This window comes from Lynx canadensis, chromosome X (genome assembly GCF_007474595.2).
Source record: "Lynx canadensis isolate LIC74 chromosome X, mLynCan4.pri.v2, whole genome shotgun sequence".
NCBI lineage: Eukaryota > Metazoa > Chordata > Mammalia > Carnivora > Felidae > Lynx > Lynx canadensis.
Genome location: NC_044321.2, coordinates 54169662 through 54190883, shown reverse-complemented (window position 1 = coordinate 54190883; position 21222 = coordinate 54169662). Strand labels below are relative to the sequence as shown.

The 21222-nt window shown below is 38.2% G+C and overlaps 1 protein-coding gene across 1 annotated transcript in view; it reads right to left on the bottom strand.

Annotated features, from left to right (window-relative positions):
- Positions 1-17107: 17107 nt before the first annotated feature.
- YIPF6 (Yip1 domain family member 6) overlaps positions 17108-21222 on the bottom strand; it is a 28464-nt gene continuing 24349 nt past the window's right edge. Inside the window, exon 7 of the mRNA XM_030304804.1 lies at positions 17108-20349. Coding sequence (XP_030160664.1) covers positions 20231-20349 — 119 coding nt within the window. The 3' untranslated portion in view covers positions 17108-20230. The remainder of the gene's footprint in view (positions 20350-21222) is intronic.

The following is a 21222-nucleotide window of genomic DNA, read 5'->3' as shown; positions in this document are numbered from 1 at the left end:
CACAGAATCTGAAGCAGGCTTCAGTCTCTGAGCTGTAAGCAGAGCCCAACACAGGGTTCAAACTCATGAACTGTAAGATCATGACCTGAGCCAAAGTTGGACACTTTGGTGGACTGAGCCACCCAGGCACCCCTACAATATTTGTTTTAAAATCTAGTTTTTCTGATATTAGTATGGCTACTCTGGCTTTATTTTCACATCCACTAGCATGATAGATGCTTCTCCATCCCCTTTCAATCTGGAAGTGTCTTTAGGTCTAAAATGAGTCTCTTGTAGGCAAAATATAGATGGATCTTGTTTTTTATTAATTGTGTTACCCTATGTCTTTTTATAGGAGCATTTAGTCTATTTGCTTTCAGAGTGATTATTGAAAGTTATGAATTTAGTGCCATTGTGTTGAATGTAGAGTTGATGCTTTTGGTAATATTCTCTGGCCTTTTCTAGTCTTTGTTGTTTTGGTCTTTTTTTTTTTTTCTCCACTCAGTGTCCCCTTACCATTTCTTACAGGGCTGATTTAGTGGTCATTAACTCCTTTATTTTTTGTTTGTCTTGGAAACTCTTTATCTCTCCTTCCATTCTGAATGACAGCTTTGTGGGATAAGAATTCTTGGCTACATATTTTTCCCATTCAACATGTTGAATACATCCTGCCACTTCTTTCTGGCCTGACAATTTTCTGTGGACAGATCTACTGCAAAGCTGATCTGTCTTTCTTGTCAGTTAAGGACTTTTTATCCTTGATGATTTCATGATTCTTTCCTTGTCTGTGTATTTTGTGAATTTAATTATAGTATGCCTTGGTAATAGACAGTTTTTTATTGAATTTAATGGGAATTTCCTGTGTTTCTTGGATTTTGATGTCTGTGTCCTTCCTCAGATTAGGGAAGTTTTCAGCTATAATTTGCTCACATAAGCATTCTCTCCCTTTTTCTCACTCTAATCTTCTGGGACTCTTATGATACAAATATTATTTACCTTTGATAAATCGCTGAGGTCTCTATGTCTTGTATTGTAATCATTTGCCTTTGTTTCTTGTTTTGTTTTTAAGCTTCATTATTTTCCATAATTGTATCTTCTTCTTTTTTTAATGTTTATTTATTTTTGAGAGAGAGAGAGCACAAGCAGGGAAAGGGTGGGAGGAGGGCAGAGGATCCAAAGTGGGCTCTGTGCTGACAGCAGAGAGCCTGATGCCAGGCTCGAACTCATTAACCATGAAATCATGACCTGAGCCAAAATTCAGCCACTTAACCAACTGAGCCACCTAGATGGCCCTTATAAATTTATCTTCTATATCACTGATTTGCTGCTCTCCTTTGTTCGATCCTCACCACCATGGCATCCACTTGAGATTGCATCTTGGTTATAGCATTTTTAATTTCAGCCTGAGTAGATTTTAGTTCTTTTTAAAATGTTTATTTCTTTATCTTGAGACAGAGAGAGAGAGAGAGCAGAGGACAGGCAGAGAGAGATGAAGAGTGGGAGAAAGAATACCAAGCAGACTCTGTGCTGCCACCACAGAGCTCAATGCAGGGCTCAAACTCATGAACCCCAAGATCATGACCTGAGCCAAAATCAAGTGTCAGATGCTTAACTGATTGAGCCTCCCAGGCATCCTTTTAGGTCTTTTATTTCTGCAGAAAGGGATTCTCTGGTGTCTTCTATGTTTTTTTTTTCAACCCATTTAGTATTCTTACAACTGTGGTTTTAAATTCTAGTTCAGACATCTTATTTATATCTGTGTTGATTAAATCCCTGGCTGTCATTTCTTCCTGTTCTTTCTTCTTAGCTAAATTTCCCTGTCTCATCATTTTGGAGTAAGAAAAAATAATAACAAAATGAAATAAAAAATAAAAATTAAAAAATTAATACCAAAAGAAAAAAATCAAATAAAGGAAGCTAGATCCTAGACGTTTTGGTCTGCTTGTTGAGAGAATCTTGATAGAAAGGAGGAAAAATTTTTTTCTTTAATTTAATTTTTTATTTTTTAAAATTTACATCCAAATTAGTTAGCATATAGTGAAACAATGATTTCAGGAGTAGATTCCTTAATGCCCTTTGCCCATTTAGCCCATTTCCCCTCCCACACCCCCTCCAGCAACCCTCAGTTTGTTCTCCATATTTATGAGTCTCTTCTGTTTTGTCCCCCTCCCTGTTTTTATATTATTTTTGTTTCCCTTCCCTTATGTTCATGTTTTGTCTCTTAAAGTCCTCATATGAGTGAAGTCATATGATTTTTGTCTTTCTCTGACTGACTAATTTCACTTAACATAATACCCTCCAGTTCCATCCATGTAGTTGCAAATGGCAAGATTTCATTCTTTTTGATTGCCGAGTAATACTCCATTGTATATATATATACCACATCTTCTTTATCCATTCAAAAATCGATGGACATTTGGGCTCTTTCCATACTTTGGTTATTGTTGATAGTGCTGCTATAATCATTGGAGTGCATGTGTCCCTTCAAAACAGCATACCTGTATCCCTCGGATAAATAGTAGTGCAATTGCTGGGTCAGAGTGTAGTTCTAGTTTTAATTTTTTGAGGAACCTCCATACTGTTTTCCAGAGTTGGCTGTACCAGTTTGCATTCCCACCAGCAGTGCAAAAGAGATCCTCTTTCTCCAAATCCTCACCAATATCTGTTGTTGCTTGAGTTGTTAATGTTAGCCATTCTGACAGATGTGAGGTGGTATCTCAGTGTGGTTTCCTGGATGATAAGTGATGCTGAGCATTTTTTCATGTGTCGGTTGGCCATCTGGATGTCTTCCTTGGAGAAGTGTCTATACATGTCTTTGGCCCATTTCTTCACTGGATTATTTGTTGAAAGGAGAAAAAATTTTAAACTAAAAATTTTTAAACTAAAAAATATTTTTTAAGTAATAAAATAGAATAAAAGAGGGGCACCTGGGTGGCTCAGTCGGTTGAGCATCCAACTTGGGCTTAGGTCATAATCTCACACTCTTGGGTTAGAGCCTTGCATCGGGCTCTGTGCTGATAGTTCAGAGCCTGGAGCCTGCTTTGGGTTCTGTCTCCCTCTCTCTCTGCCTCTCCCCCACTCTCTCTCTCTCTCTCTCTCAAAATAAATAAACATAATACTAAAAAATTAAAAAAAAGAAAAGAAAATAAAATTGAATAAAAAATTGCTATTTCTGTATCTAGAAAGAAAAAGAAAATAAAGGGAAAGCAACATAAAAACAGAAGCAAAGAAAATGAACAAACGAAGAAGCAAATAAAATGAAACCCAAATAAAGCTAGATCCAGTTTCTCCCAGACCTGAAAGTTTGCAGCACACTACACTCCATAGACTACGTGGGTGAAAGGGATTGGTCTTGGTGGGGGGGCAGTGCCTAAGGGCATAGTTAAGCAGGGCATGTTGTAATGGCTCTTTTCTCCACTTGGTGGCACTACTTAGTTCTCTGGGGATTATCTGTGTGGGTGGGGTAGAAGTGAAAATGCCTTCACCCTAACACCCTCACAGTCATATGATCAATCACCCCTCCTTTGTCTCAAGCTTCTGTCCACTCTCCACCTTTACCCTCCCAGTGTCCAAGCTGCCTGCCTTCCAGACAGTGCCTCCCTCCTCCTGCCAGAGTTTTATCTGATGGGACTGGTTTCAAAACCCCACAATTTAGAGATCCCTGTGGCTTGGACCTGCACTGATCTTCTGGTGGAAGGTCTCCCCGAGCAATGACCGGGTACCAACTTGTCCCACAAGACATTTCTGCATTCCCACTGTGACAAAGGCTCAGAGTTTATGGTAAATCATAGCACACAGCTGACACCAGGTTTTGTTGCACTCAGCTGGTGTCTTTGTTCCAGTATCAATAAATGTGGCAGCTCTCTGGTGTCTGTCAAGACTTTTGCGGGCACAGAGGCTATACTGCCTCTTACCAAATGCAACTCCAATCAGGGGAACTGCTTCTCCCCATGTGGCACAAGGGCTCCTTGGACCTTGCTGCCTGCTCCCAGGGATTAGCCCTGCTTCCTCACCAGAGCACTGCCAGACACTAAGGTCCAAAACTTCAGACTCTGAGCTCCACTGTTATAGAAAACTGGCGGTATTGAAACCCTCTCATTTTTCCCTGTCCCATGGTTTGGGGAACAAATTTCTTGTCCAGTTCCCTGTGAGTGTTTCACCCTTTCTATCTCTCTTTCTCTCCAACTACTTTCAGGGGGAGTGCTTTTCTTGTGCAATCCCGATGTGCTACACTCTCTCCCCCTTTCTCTTCCTCTCTCTGTCCTCTCTGAAAATGACTCCCTACCTTCTGTGGTACTGCCACTTTCTTTCCCCCAAGCCACCTCTCTGCACTGTGTACCTGCCAAGATCTGTGGCTCAAATTATGCAAGTTGTTGCGTTAATCTTCAGATCAATTTCCTAGATGTTCAAAATGGTTTAATGCTGATCTAATTGTGTTTCAGGGACAGGTCCCCATACTATCCCTCCATCTTAACTCCTCTTTACATGTTTTTTATACTGTGTAACTAATAATTATTGTAGTTATGATTATTTTTATACATTCATTTTTAATTTTCAAACTAGAATTGTAAGTGAATTATGCAATACTATTGCCATATTGCAGAATTTAACTATGACTATATATTTACTATTACCAGTAAGATTTACACTAATTTTTAATTTTTAAAAAATTTTTTAATGTTTATTTATTTTTGAGAGAGAAAAACAGAGCATGAGTGAAGAAGGGGCAGAGAGAGAAGGGAGACACAGAATATGAAGCAGGTTCCAGGCTCTGAGCTGTCAGCACAGAACACGACGCAGGATTTGAACCCACAAACCTCAATCATGACCTGAGCTGAAGTTGGACACTTAACCGAGTCACCCAGGCACCTCTGTTTTTCATAATGTTAATTAGCATGCTTTAATTCCATTCTGATAACAACCTTTAGCATTTCTTGAAAGGTAGGAGTGGTGGTAATGAGCTCCCTCAGCTTTTGTTTGTTTGAAAAAGTCATTATCCTTCCTTTGTTTCTGAAGAACAGCTTTGTCAGGTATAGAATTATTGGTTGTCAGGCATTTTCTTTAAATACTTTAAATATGTTATACCATTCTGTCCTGGCCTGTAAAGTTTGAGAAATCCAATGGTTACCTCATCTAATTTTCTTTGTATATAATCTCTCTTTTCTTTGCTGTTCTTAAAACTCCTTCTTTGTATTTGACTTTTTAAGTTAGTGCTTCTTGGTGTCATTCAGATTCAATCTATTTGGGGTCTTCTGGGCCTCATGTTTTTGGATTTTTATTTCTCACTCCAGGTTCAGGAAACTTTCAGCCATTATTACTTTAAATATACTTTGTCTCTTTCTCTTCTCCTTCTGGAAATTTCATAATGAGAACATTGTTTCTATTCATTGTGTCCCATAACCAAGACTTTCTTTTTTTAAATGTTTATTTATTTATTTTTAGAAACAGAGAGCATGAATCGGGGGAGGGGAAGAGGGAGAGGGAGAGAGGGAATCCCAAGCAGGCTCTGCACTGACAGCCTGATGCTGGACTAGATCTCAGAAACCTTGAGATCATGACCTGAGCTGAAATCAAGAGTCAGACGCTAAACTGACTGAGCCACCCAGGCACCCAACACATAGACTTTCCTTTTGTCATTCTTTTTTCCTTTTGCTCCTCAGATTCAGAAATTTCCAATATCTTCTTGTCTAGGTAATTGACTTTTTCTTCTGCATGTTTGAGTCTTCTTATGAAACTATTGAATTCTTCATTTTATTTATTATAGTTTTCAACTTTGGGATTTCTGGGGTTTCTTTTTCTGATGGTTCGTATTTTCTTGTCAAACTTGTTTTCTTTATGCATTGTTTTCCTAACTTTATTTACTTATCTGTGTTTTCTTGTTGTTTACTAAAATTTCTTAGGAGGTTTACTCTGAATTTTTTGCCTGACAGTTCATTGATCTCCATTTCGTTAGGGCCAGTTATTAGATCTTCATTAGTTTCCTTTGGTGGTGTCACATTTACCTGATTTTTTTGTGATCCTTAATTTATTACATTAGTATCTGCATTTCAGTAATCAGGTTCCTCTTCCAGATTTTATAGGTTTATATTGGCAGAGACAGTACTTTATCAGGCAGCTCAGATTTGACTTCTGGGTATGTCTGCTGGTAATGTCCTTGGGCAGGTAGAACCTGCTATTATGATGTGGTTTTTGTTGTTGTTGTTGTTGTTGTTGTTGTTGTTGTTTTTTAAGTGAGGCAACAGTTTGATCTCTGAGGAGGGGAGTGGGAGGGGAGCCATGGCCTAAGAACAGTTTGATAGGACTTGTGACTTGGCTACCTGTGTAAGTGATTCTGCAGGATGGGCCCGGATTCTCTGCTTAGGCTTACTAGATAGTCAGGACTTGGTAATATATTCAGTGGTTAGTGGGGCTATGAATTAGCTTGCCTGACCTGGAAAGACAGTAGGACAGGTACCAGAGACTGTGCAGCATGATGTCTGGGGATCAGAATCAGGCCAGACTGTGCACTGAATTTCCTGGTTAGCTGAACCCACTAGTTTTTTCTTTTTTCTTTAAATTCCAGAGAGTTAACAGTGTAATATTAGTTTTATTTGCACAATATAGTGACTAGCACTTCCACACAACACCAGGTGCTCATCATGACAAGTGCACTCCTTAATCCCAATCACCCACTTAACCCATTTCCCTACCCACCTGTCCTCTGGTAACCATCAGTTTGTTGTCTATAGTTAAGAGTCTGTTTCATGGTTCCCATCTCTCCCTCTTTATTTTCCCTTTGCTCATTTCTTTTTTTTTCTTAAATTCAAAATTAGTGAAATCATGTGGTATTTGTATTTCTCTGACTGACGTATTTTGTCTAACATAATACTTTCTAGCTCCATCCATATCGTTGCAAGTGGCAAGATTTCATTCCTTTTTATGTCTGAGTAATATTCCATTATATATATATATATATATATATATATATATATATGTATATGACATATTCTTTATCCATTCATCAGTCAATGGACATTTGGGCTTTTTCTGTAATTTGGTTGTTGCTGAAGGTACTGCTATAAATATCAGAGCTCATGTATCATTTTTAATTAGCATTTTTGTATTCTGTGGGTAACCACCTAGTACTGCAATTGCTGGATTGTAGGGTGGTTCTATTTTTAACTTTTTGAGTAGCTTCCATATTGTTTTACAGAGTGACTACACGACTTTGCATTCTCACCAACAGTGTAAGAGGGTTCCCCTTTCTTCACATCCTCACCAGCACCTGTTGTTTCTTGTGTTGATTTTAAGCATTCAGACTGGTGTGAGGTGATATCTCATTGTACTTTTGATTTGTATTTCCCTGATGTTGAGCATCTTTTCATTTGTCTATTGGCCATCTAGATATCTTCTTTGGGGAATGTCCATTCATTTCTTCTGCCTATTTTTAATTGGATTATTTGCTTTTAGGGTATTGAGTTTTATAAGTTCTTTATATATTTTGGGTACTATTCCTTTATCAGATATGTCATTTGCAAATATCTCCTCCCATTTTGTAGGTTGCCTTTTAGTTTTGTTGATTATTTCCTTTGCTGTGCAGAAATGTTTTATTTTGATGTGGCCCCCATAGTTTATTTTTATTTTTGTTTTCCTTGCCTCAGGAGACATATCTAGAATGAAGTTGCTATGGTCAATGTCAAAAAGGTTACTGACTGTGCTGTCCTCTAAGATTATTATGGTTCATGTCTCACATAGGTCTTTAATTCATTTTGAATTTATTTTTGTGTATGGTGTAAGAAAGTGGTCCAGTTTTATTCTTTTGCAAGTTGCTGTCCAGTTTTTCCCACACTATTTGTTGAAGAGACTGTCTTTTTTTGCATTGGATATTCTTTCCCTGTTTGTTGAAGATTAATTGACCATATATTTGTGGGTTCATTTCTGATTTTTTTACTCTGTTCTATTGATCTACGTGTGTATTTTTGTGTCAGTACCTTACTGATTTGATCACTACATCTTTGTAATATAACTTAAAGTTCAGAATTATGATACCTTCAGCTTTGCTTTGCTTTTCACAATTCCTTTGGCTATTTGGGGTCTTTTGTGGTTCCATACAAATTTTGGGATTGTTTGTTCTAGCTCTGTGAAAAATGCTATTGGTATTTTGATATTAAATGTGTAGATTGCTTTTGGTAATGTAGATATTTTAATATTTGTTCTTCCAATCTGTGAGTATGAAATGTCCATTTCTTTCTGTCATCTTGAATTTTTTCCTCAATGTTTTGTAGTTTTCAGAGTATAGTTCTTTCACCTCTTTGGTTAGGTTTATTCCTATATATCTTATTGTTTCTAGTGCAATTGTAATGGGATTGATTCCTTAAATTCTCATTCTACTGCTTCATTATTGGTGTATAGAAATGCAACCGATTTCTGTATGTTGATTTTGTATTCTGGGACATTACTGAATTCGTGTTTCATTTCTAGCAATTTTTTGGTAGTCTTCGGGTTTTCTATATAGAATATCATGTCATGCGCAAATTGTGAAAATTTTACTTCCTCCTTGTCTATTTGGATGCCTTTTATTTATTTTTGTTTTCTGATTGGTATGGCTAGGGCTTCCAATACTATGTTAAATAACAGTGGTGACATTGGACATCCATGCCTTGTTCCTGACTGTAGAGGAAGAGCTCTCCATTTTTCCCCACTGATGATATTAGCTGTGGGTTTTTTGTATATGGGCTTTATTATGTTGAGGTATGCTCCCTCTAAACATACTTTGTTGAGGGTTTTTTTTTTTATCATGGATGGATGTTGTATTTTGTCAAATGCTTTTTCTGCATCAATTGAAATGATCATATGGTTCTTATCCTTTCTCTTTTATGTGGTATATCACATTGATTCATTTGCAAATATTGAACCACCCTTGCAACTCAGGAATAAATCTCATTTGATCATGGTGCATAAATTTTTGATGTATTGTTGGATTCGTTTTGCTAGCATTTTCTTGAGATTTTTTGCATCCATGTTCATTAGGGCTATTTGGCCCATAGTACTCTTTTTCAGTGGACTTTTTATCTGGTTTTGGCATCAGGGTAATGCTGACCTCATAAAGTGAATTTGGAAGTATTACTTCCTTTTCTATTTTTTGGAGTACTTTGAGAATAGGTATTAACTCTTTTTTAAATATTTGGTGGAATTGGCCTTATGAAGCCATCTGGCCTGGGACTTTGGTTTGTTGGAAGTTTTTGATTATTGTTTCAATTTTTTTGTTTTTTGCTGGTGATTAGTCTGTTCAAGTTTTGTATTTCTTCCTGTTTTAGCAGTTTATGTGTTTCTAGGAACTTATCCATTTGTTTTAGGTTGTCCAATTTGTTGTTATATAGTTTTTCATAATATTCTTTTAGAATTATTTGTATTTCTGTACTGTTTGTTGTTTCTTGTCACTCATTTGTGATTTTACCTATTTGGGTCCTTTCTCTTTTCTTTTCGATAAGTTTGGCTAGATGATTACCAATTTTATCATTTTTTTTCCAAAAAACTAGCTCCTGATTTTACTAATTTGTTTCTTTTAGTTTCTATATCTTTTATTTCTTCTCTAATCTATATTATTTCTTTCCTTCTGTTATCTTTTGGCCTCATTTATTGTTCTTTTTCTAGCTCCTTTAGGTGTAAGGTTAGGTTATTTATTTGAGATTTTTCTTGCTTCTTAAGGTAGGCCTATAGTGCTGTATACTTCCATCTTATCGCTGCATCCAAAATTTTTGAACCATTTTGTTTTTATTTTCATTTGTTTCCATGTATTTTCTTATTTTTTTATTTCAGATTTTTATTTCTGTTCCAGTTAGTTAACACATAATTAGTTTCAGGCGTAGAATTTAGCGATTTGTCACTGATATATAACACCCAGTGTTCATCACAAGTGCTCTCCTAAATGACTATTACCCATTTAACCCATCCTCCCACCCACCTCCCCTCCAGCAGCCCTAAATTTGCTCTTTAAGAGTCTGTTATTTTCTTATTTCTTATTTTTCAGCTTCATTGTTTTTCATTATTTTGTCTTCTAGGTCACTGTTTTTCCTTTGCTTCTTCCAGCCTGCTTTTCATTGCATCAAGCATGTTTCCAATCTCCTTTATTGCATTCTTCATCTCTGACTCTTTTTCAACTCTTTTATCTCTGTGGTAAAGATCTCACTGATGTCTTTTATTCATTTCTCAAGCCTAGGGAGCACCTTTATGATTGTTGCTTTAAATTACCCATTAGACATGTTACTTATATTGGTTTTGCTTAGATCTCTGTCCAAGGCCTTATCTTGTTCTTTCGTTTAGGCTAAATTCCTCTATCTTTGCATTTTGTCTAAGTATCTGCCAGTTAGAAAAGCCAGTTATGTTTCCTGCTTCTGAAAGTAGTGGCTTTATTAAGAAGAGGTCATGTAGTGCCCAGGGCTGGTGCTTCATGGAATGTCTGTTGTGTGTGTTGCATGCTCTCTATTGTGTTTTAGCTGCTCTATCCTTCAGGTGTCTTTCCTTGCCTATAGTAGACAGTGTTTGGTCCTTGGTGTGAATGTGGTTTTAACTATGTGTGCTCTGCTCTGCTTGTGAAATGAGACCCCAAACTTCTTCCAGTAGAACTGAGACCCTGAAGAAATCTCTGGTTGGAAAATGTGTGAGCAGGGGTTTGTGCTGGTGTTCTGGGCAAGGGCCCCACTTAGGCTAGCATGACTAAAAAGGGCAGTTCCACCAGAGTGCAGGGATTTGGGGCCTGTGTCTGCAGTGTCCTGCATCGAGCAGGTGGCTCTGTGTTTATGCTGAGGGATGAAGGAGGGAAATGGCGCCCGCCAACTCCTTTTTTTTCCTAGAGGTATCTTGGTGAAAACTGCCTCTCAGTGACAGGTCCCAGAGCAAATAATCTCTCCCTGTGTGCCCCAGGCATTGTTCAGATTTCTGTTTCCATGCTGTCTGCCCCTGGGTTGTTTGCCCATCTTCTCTCTAGGAGCAGGGCAGTGTCCAGTGGGCACTATCTTAGCCAAGCCTACTGACCTTTAAAACTCTTGGCTTGAAGCCCTGCTTGTTGCAAGAACTCAAGAAATTCACCCCTCTTGTTTTCCCAGCCAGTGGCTTTGGGGAAACTTTCTTCTTGTGTGTGTTTCCCTGTGTGCCCTTCTGTTTCTGTTCCTTCTCTGTGACCATGGCTCTCTCCTCTCTCAGCACTCATAATCGGTTTCTCCCCTAACCACGTCTTCACACATCCTACCTTCTCCAATGTGGCCTCTTTCTCCCTTAGTTGTGTATTTTTCTCTGTCAGTCTTCAAGTAAATTTGTGGTGTATTTAGGATGATTTAATAGTTATATAGTTGTGTTTGTGGGACCTTCATCAGCTAGAGTCCTCCTACTCTGCCACGGTCTTCCAAGGCCACTAGTTTGCTTTGCAGATGGGGTGAGCCATCAGCTGTGGTCTCTTTTCAAGTGCTACTATATATAGGGTTGTTGAATGGGCTATGCAACTGTGTGCTCTGGTTAGGTCCTCTGGTTGGATGGACTGAGGGCTGTATTAAGTGATAAGCAGGGCTATGAATTAGAGTCCTTGCCTTGGCACAGCAGAAGCACCTCTAAAGGCAATAAAGCTCTTTGTGGCCTTAAACCAACTTATACCCCAATTCCCCGATAGAACATGGCCACTGTCTTTCCTCTGAAAACTATTGGCTTTGCCGACCTTTTGGCTCAAGTACTGCTGAGCAACACAGCTTCCAGGAGTTGTCCCAGCTTTTCTGGTCAGATGAGACCAGAAGACACTCTTCACAGCAAGTGGGGTGCTAGGTCTCAGCTCTCTTACCTGGCTGGGAGTAGGGGAACTCCAGTCTACTGTCAATTTCCCAGTCTCTTTGGTTGGAAGGAGCTAGGAGCTACCCTGAGCTTTGGCTATGAATTAATCCATGAATGCTCCATGCCCAGTACTGGATTTGCTCTGGGGGTGATCAGTTCTACTTGCCTCTCAGCTCAATCACCACTGAGCCAGCACAGCTTCCAGGGATTGTTGCCAGCCCTTTTGGTTGGATGGGGCTGAGAGACCTTCCATAGTAGGTGGACCTGTGATTCAGTTACTTGCCTCGGTATAGGCAACATGGGTTCTATGTCCAGTATATCTCATTTGAGGATCTGAATCAGGAACATCTGCACCCCATCAAGTTCCCTAGTCAGAGTCTATGCCCAACTTGGTTTTGCAGATGAGCAAATCTGCTAGTTGGGACTACATGGGCATTGTAGGTATGAATTTGGTCTGCCAAGATCCATGTGCTGGTTGTTGCAAGCGTCTCCCTTCTCCATCAGATTCCCAGTGGTTGAGCCCCATAAATTTCCTTACAATCCCCTTGGTGTGAGAACAGAGCAGGGGCTCCTGCAGAGCAACCTACCATGCTGGATGGGATGATTGCCTCCCCTGGGTTATCTTGTCCCACTGGAGTAACTAGAAGCTTAGGAGAGATGTCTCCACATGGTATTGTGCTGGAATGGAGGAGGAGCGATGTCATCAACATGTAGCTACTTCTCTTGCCCTTCTAATTCCATCTGTCTTGGTCTTTGTGGTACAGTGGGGTGCTTCAGCCTCACCCCTATGTTTTAGGATTCTCTCAGTGGTGTCTTGTTCTTGAATAGTTGTTAGTTGTTCTTGTGAAGGGCAGCGAAGTTAGGAATAACCTCTGCCACCATCTTGGTGCTATCACTCCCCTGAGGCAGTTTTGAATCTTCAATATCTAGCATAATATAACAGTCAACAAACTTGTTGAGGTGTAACATTTAATTATTAATGTATCTATCTAACCACTCAGTCTTCATTTTCACCTCACAAGAGGTTTCTCTACTTTCTCCAAAGCTAATCTACCAACTATGTTCAGAATCACAGTCCTTTTCATCTTCTTTGGGTAGTTACTCCCTTAATAAACCCTATTCCTTGCAGCCTATCACTCTTTCTTATAAGCATCTCCTTTTTTCACTGTTACATATGTGCAGTGACAAAGTGTTGATTTTTTTTTTTGCATTAGGTTATGACACTTTCAGCTACTCTACTGTGTTATATCATATAAAGAGCAGTGGACTTGAAGAAAACTAAGTTTTATTCTGGTTCCTTCCATTAGCATTGGATAAGTAATCTTCCCTCTCTGACCCTCAGCTTTTCACTGGTAAAATGAGTAAATGGGATCAACTATCTCTAAGATTCCTTTCATCTCTAATATTCTGTGCTTGATATGACTCTACAAATAAGAAACAAATACTCAGTGCCTCAAGCTTCTAATAACTTTGGAAACCTAAAAAGAAAATTAAGAATGGCTTTTGTATCCAGTTATCTACCGCCACTATAATGCTGCATATCTAACCACTCAAAATTTAGTAGATTAAAACAATAAGTATTTATTTAGTTCTTGAATCTGCAGATTGACAACTTACGTTGGCTACAGCTGGGCAGTTCTTCTACTCTTAGAAGGCTCACTTATTTGTCTGACAGTCAGTTGGTGTTGGGCTAATCTGGAATAGCTAAGGCTGGGATGACTGGGCTATGTTCTGTATGTCCAGCAGGCTAATTCAGGCATGTTCTCACAGATATGGCAGAGAAATGAGAGATAAATAAAAACACACAAAGCCTCAGGTTGCAGGGTCACACCATTACTTTTGCCAGATTTTATTAGGCAAAGCAAGCTATAAGGACCACCGAGAAAGAAGAGGTGGGGAATAGGTTCTGCCTTTTACTGAGAAGAACTTCAAAGTCACATGGCAAAGGGCAGGGCTTCAGAGGGGGGTAAAATATTGAGACACTAATGCAATCGAATTACCACAGCCTTCTAGCCAAATATATTCTTTCAATTCTTATTTCTCATCATGCCCCCACACTCAGCATGTAATACCTATTTACTATTTTTCTTTTAACTAATTCAACACATTTCCTGAACACCTACTTTGTGCAAGACACTCATTCTTAGGCTTTCAGAGTATAAAACTTTCTGTAAGGGTAGCAGAGCATAGCAGGAAGTGCACACACTTTTGAGTTAAGATGGAGCTGTGTTCACATTCCAACTTTGCCACTTACTGAATCCAAACTGCTTCTTCCTCTGTAAGAATGAAGGAAATTCCCTCAAAAGGTTAGTGTAATATGAAGGTAGCATGTAGAAATCTGTGGCACATAAGTAATAGTTCCATTTCTTCCTTCTCATCTTTCTGATTCTTAATCAGGCCTTCCCTTCAGCAACTACACTTGTCAACAAGACTGAAACAATACATTCTCTCAACATGCATCACATCTACAAGATCAAATTTACATTCCTAGCTATGATTTTTACAATTCACTTGTATTTCCAGTTGTCTTTAGGATATGATTGCTTTGATGGTCAAACTCAGTACCTATTCTCAAACACATACCATTCTTCAAGGCCCGTGGTTAGAAATATACTGGCATTCCTTTCTTCTCTGCCCTACTCACAATCCAAGTTTTCAAGGTCATTTATTCCATTAAAGTAACTTTCTTCAAAAAACTCCCCTGCTCCAGAACTTTTGAAAACATCCTATTTCCTACCACAGTATGACCTACTCATGACTTTTCAGTATCTACCCTCAATAATTTGGTCTCATCTTATCCAACCAACTTTATTTTCCAAAGTCAGTTGAATTCACTTCAGTATGTGAGTTATCATTAGAAAAGGATCAATATTAACATGAAGAACAACTTTCCAATTGTGTTCTTGAGACTGGCTTTATGATTCAAGGCCTATCACTTCACTTATCTGAGCCTATTTCCTTAGGTATAAGCTTAGAAGCTTTATCTACCTTGCAAAGTGAAATAAAGGCAGCTAGAAAAATTTCACAAAGCATTGTGATTATGTACAGGACAATGTGACACACTTGCACATGTGCACACAGATGGCTTTAGACTTGCCTGCTATCTCACCTTTGTTCATAAGTATTCTCTACCATCTGGAATGCTACACCCCACCCCCATCTTGGATGATACAAATTCTCCCAATATGTCATAGATGTATTCCTGTTCATACTGCTCATTCTGAGATCTTATGTGGCACCAAAATTAAGAACCACATGCATTTCAACTATTAGTGTGTAGGGATGGTGAGTTCAGTTTATCCAAGTAGATTGCAAACTGAAAGCAGAAACAGGTATAGTTCCCAGAAGATGTGTGAAAACCCAGTTTCTCACCATGTTATTAAGGTACCTGATTGATGCGGCTTAAGTGGGTAGGTATGATGGCAAAGAACCAATATAGAAGACTATGGAGTCATAAAACCAGAGTTTGAACCCTGGTTGTGCTGTGACTTTAGGCAGTTTATTTAACCTTCCCAAGTTCCCAGGTTCCAAAATGTTGAGATAAGGATAATACCACCAACCTCAAAAGGCTGTTGTGATTAGAGATACTGTTTATAAAGTAGCTAATATTAACTTGGTATATATTATTTGCTCAATAATTGTGATTTCTCTTACTAACTTGCTGCCTGTGCAATCCTATACAGCATTCAATATTGTCTGATGACAATATATTACATCTGAAAATAGTATGCAGCAAATATCTCTGCATCTTTCAGTACAAGAAGATGCACATACAAAATCTCCTTTTCCAGTGTTTTTATTTGCACATTTAACATTCACAAATCATTTTACAGATTTATTATTTCCACAGGTTCATTATTTATAGGAAAGATCAGGATTGAAATGGAGTACTAAAGAGGACCAAGAAATTACCAGCAGTGATGGCATAGTTTAAAAAGTTCTGAAATAAAGAGAACAGAGTGAGCAATAGCAGCATGTGGCCACGTCCTACCAGGCAGAACCACTGACTTCATTAAGGCAATGTCCTTACTGTTATTTTCCCCACCTAGTTTAACCAAAATAAAAAAGGATTTTATTCTCACAGTACTGCTTTCTGAAGTCTTAGAAATATAAATGGTACTATAGGTGACTAGATGCATCTGAGGACTATAAACACCTGAATAAACAGGTTAAATTTTGATGCATTAAACATCCCTATGGAAGATTTAAAATGAAAGAGGCAGAAGTCCGTTTGACTCTTAAGACTTTGGGAATTTGGGGGAGGGGTGTGTGTGCTGGTGGGGAGAAGGGAGAGAAAAGGGATTCAAGGTGCAGGGGGCAGCAAACCTAACTCCAATGTACACCTCCTCTTGTGTTTTTCTCAGATGCTAACATAGTGTTCTATTACTCAGGGGAAAAAAAGAATGAGTTATCTATCTCTAGTCAGTTGTAGGGTATAATGGTTAATGACAGGGAGCATACCCTGGGAAAGGGGTACATTCATTTCATGTACATAACAATGCAATTCAAAACTGTGTCCTACTATGCTCCCATCTATGGTGTTTTCCTACTTTATTTTTTAAAATTTTATAATGTTGATTTAGTTTTTGAGAGACAGAGAGACAGAGCGTGAAGAGGGGAGGGGCAGAGAAAGAGAAGGACACAGAATCCATAGCAGGCTCCAGACTCTGAGCTGTCAGCACTGAGCCTAAGATAGAGCTCGAACTCATGAGCTATGAGATCATGACCTGAGCAGTAGTCAGATGCTTAACCGACTGAGCCACCCAGGCACCCCACGTTTTCCTATTTTAAATCAATTTACTGCGTGCCCTTGGGCAATTTACTTAACTTTTCTGTGACCCAATTTTCTATTTGTAAACTAAGAGCTGTAGCATTTTATGTTAAGGATTAAAGGAGATATATAAAATGCATTTAACGATAGTGCCTGGCCAAATCCATGGAGACAGAACGCATACTGGTGATTGCCAGAGGCTGGGGAGAAGTGGGAGAGGAAGTGACTGCTACTGGATATGGGATTTTACTGTGAAGTGATGAAAATGTTCTCAGATGAGAGTGGTGATAATTACACAATTATGTGAAAATACTGAAAAATCACTGAATTGTATAACACTTTAAAAGGGTGAATTTTATGGTAAAGTATATCTCAATAAAGCTGTTATAAAAAAATTCTTAAAAAAATAGAATATTGCCTGGCACAATGTAAGTGCCCAATAAATGTTAACCATTATTAGTAGTAATATTACTGTTATTATTATTATTTGGCCATCCTATGGCCTGAGTAAATCACTAGAAATTCTTTATTTTCAATAAAAGCCCACAGAATCTAGAAAAGTATTTCTAATTTACATATATTAACATTCACACATTTATTTCTATCCAAATTGTCTCAGAAATTAACAGTCTAATAAAGAATAACAATGTCAGTATTTTACCTGGAATAAAACAGCTGCATGCAATGGATGTCTGATCATATCATGATAGCATTCAGATAAATTTCAATGATTTGATGTTACCCAAAGATTTCAAATGACAGGAGATTTTCATTTTCATCTCCAGGAATAAACAGGAAGTCCAGGTACAGTAAGTACTTAGCTTATAAGAAGTATACAATTAAATCTTCAAATACAGGCTTGCTAACCTTCTCACCACATCTGGGGAATACTTTATAAAAAGACAAATATAGTAAACAGTTAAATGCTTACCAGTCCCATGCTCTGTGACAAGCCCACCTTGCCCAACAAAACAAAACCCCCATCACAATAAAAAGATCCAATTGAATTCATGTAATAAGCCTTTTATGATGCAAAAGACTTGAAAATTAATGGTATGACTGACATTTACGACTACATGGCACAAATACATTTGCATCAGTTGAGTTTTTATAATCTGAACAGAGATTAAATCCAGTCTTTACCCTTCCTATTGCTAAAGAATATGACAGTGGAGGCTCAATCTCAGAAGCAAGAGCAGCAAATGATAAGCCACGACAGTAGTGATGCACCACACTTGGCAATGATCCACCACATTTGGTAATGATGCTCACACACTTGAGTTTCATCTAAAGCATGAAACTTCCCAATTCTTGGAACAGGCTTTCCTTTGTTAAAATCCCCTTCTATTCTAGTCTTTCTTTCTATAATTAGCCATGTGCCTTTGCAGCAAATCAGGGAAAGCTGTGTTGAGGGTTACAACTTCCAGATAATCAGGTCTTCTGCCACAGAAAGCAATGCACTTTTTTTTCATATATTAAGAAAATATAATTTATGCCACAAAACTGATCATTTATTTTAAGAAAGATAATCTCCATTTTACCCACTTTCATTTAAATCAAATAAAACCATTCTTCAAGTCACCAAAGAGCAACAGGTTAATAGACAGAACAAGCTGCCTTAACACCCAATATGTATAACCCCCCCCCCCACACACACACACACAACCCCTACTCCAGTTGTGGCCCTAAAAATTTCTGACCAAAATATTTAGCCTGAATAAAATCCAGCAGATAATTCCCTTTTGAGAAACAGGATTATTTTTTTAATTTTACATTATAACCATTGGGACAGAGTATGAAATAACTTTGGAAGAGAGATGTTTTTGGTAAGAAGTTAGAACATTTCAGACAATGGAGATGGATGATATTTTTGGACCAGTCAGAACCAGTTTCAAAATATTTTCTTTACCACTTCAAGACTGAAACATTGGCTTTGTGCTCACAAGATTTATTTTAAAATTTAGAAGGGAAGCTGAAATAAAGATATAAACAAAAACTCTGGACAAGGCTGGGACAGAGGGAACCAACTTTGTAACGCTCTGTAATTTAATATCACTCCAAGAACACATTTGTCCTGGTATTGTTCTTAGTTAAGCTGAGAATGGAGAAAATACGTTTTTAAAATTATATATCTATGTGTAGATAGTCTTTAGATACAAAATGAATAAATATTTAAATTCCATGATAAAGAAAAAATGTGGAATAAATTCCTATCTTTAAAAGTAACTGTATATACAGTGGATGGTGTCTGCCTGACTCCTAATCTTTTGTCTATTAAGAGTTCTTCAATGTGCAATTTATAGAAGGCAGTAGCTCATATTACCTGAAAGGAGCCCAGTTTAGCTTAGAAATCAGCCTTTCCAGACACTCTGCTTCCTGAAAAGCCCTCACACTTGTGTGTATAAATAGCTGAGAATACAAGCAGGTGCACACATGCAAAAAAAGTACTTGTCTAAAGAAGAATTAATTAGCTTTACAAATAAAGTCTAAAACCAAGAAAATAAATTGCTATTCCCCAATCCGAGCACATCTAATGAAAAAACTGCTAAGCCCACTATGAAAAGGTGACAGCTGTAAACCCAACTCATCCTACGTCATGCTCTAAGCATCTAGCTGTTTTGTGAACCAGCCATCAGAACACTAAATCCCTCCATGTTCACATGGTTAAGTGCAGGCTTCTGATTTAGCTTTACTTTCTAGTTAGAGGCCAGACTATGCAGAATAATTGTTTAGAGCTATGCTGTATCCAAACTACCTCCTACTATTAAGAAGAAAGTGCCCACGTGATAATATGCATGAAGGACCTATCAATCTAAATTTCTGAGGTCTTCCACCTGGGTAAGTTCGAGCACTGGTCCACAGAGAGCTTTAACCAAAGGAAAATTATATGGTAACTGTGAACAGTTTGCATATTCAGAGCTAGGGGGGTAAGATTAAAAATTAGAGTAATATATGGTAACTGTGAACAGTTTGCATATTCAGAGCTAGGGGGGTAAGATTAAAAATTAGAGTGTCACTGAGGTGCTGTTAAGCATGGCAGAAAGGTGACTATATGGAAAGACTAAAGAAGCCAATTCTTTAGCTGTCCTTTGCTTTTTAAAAAAGCAACAAGTGTAGAATTTTCCCCTGTCAAAATCTGAACACTGGTTGATGCATGATGCATGTTTTCTCCTACCCAGTTATGAACCCCCTTCCCAACCTCTGTCATTGCCTTTTTAAGCCTAAGAGAGAAATAAAAGGAAATGGATACAGACTATCGATTCTTATTTATGAAGAGAGAGGCATATTCTAATAGTCATAAGGCAATGTATTTAAGAGCTGCACCTGAACTGGTATTCTCAAAACTGAAAATACAGTTACTAATTCTACTCAACTTGCAGGATGTATACATGTGCTTTCCAAATCATTGGTTGTCACTCAAATGGACCACAGTGACCCTCTCATGCCTTAAGGCAGCACTATACTGTGTATACTATGTATTTTCAAGAAATGACATTAAGAGGAAAAGGACAATCTTTCAAACATCAGTTCCTTACATAAATGGTGATGGTGCTTTATGGCTCCCCTTTCATCTCAAAATATCTCCAAAATTAGACAAAAGAGGGCCAGAGGCAAAGCTCAATGGTAAATTGCATCTTTCAGACGAGCTTTCAATTCACTGGTTTTTAATTTCCATTTCCTGATTTACTGAGGAGTGAAGGTGAGAATCATCCAACTGATGACAAAATAGAACAAGAAAACAGGATAAATGGCGAGGGCTTTGCGGTTTGGAGGCTGGCTATCGGCAAGAAAAGCTGTAGAGGCTAAACAAAACAAACAAAACAAAATGGAACCTTTAATATAATAAGATTGTCACAACCACTAACATCTACTAAACTTGAATGTGCTTGGCATAGTACGGAACATAGAATTATACTAAAAGTTCAGTTATATTTGATATCCTCAGAGAAAAAGGCATTCTGCAGCATAGTTTCCCAGACAGTTGAGAGCTACTAGTTTCTAGTATTAAGATTTCAACCATTTTACATGAAAATCTTTCTAAAAGGGGTTTCCTACTCTTTTCTCAGAAGTTACTGAACTGTGATGAGTAGACTTATTACAAAGATGTCTAAGGTTAGTTGCTCCTGTGGCAAATGACTTCATACTGCTGTGCTGGGTTATCAGCTCTTTATGATGCTGTCCCTCTTGTCCACCCAGGAAAGGAGACTCATCTTGTTACTCATTAATGACCACCTTTCATGGAAATCTTTCCTGAACAACCATCTGTTATCCTGCCACCCCAGGTAGATCTGCCCACATACCTCCTCTGTGTCCTCACCATCCCCTGCACAGACTTCCGTCTTCTACCTTGGATGCCTATTGCCCTTAAGTGTTTACATGTCTGGCTGCTCCACTAAGTTATGAACTCTGAGGATGGAGACCATGGTTAGCACAATGCCTGACACAGAGTTTGTGCTTAAGAAATACTTGCTGAATTAAAAAATGGAATGTTTACAGGAGCCTCTCTCCCTTCTAAGATTCTACTTTCTGAACTGCTATGAGCCTGGACACTGGGTATTTAGAACTACATATAGGGTAAATTATCAGACTCTATGTGAGGGAATGAGGAGTTCTCCCATGGGTAAAGCACTCGACTTAATATACAGTCTCTGCAGTATCAATTCTATCACTCTTGG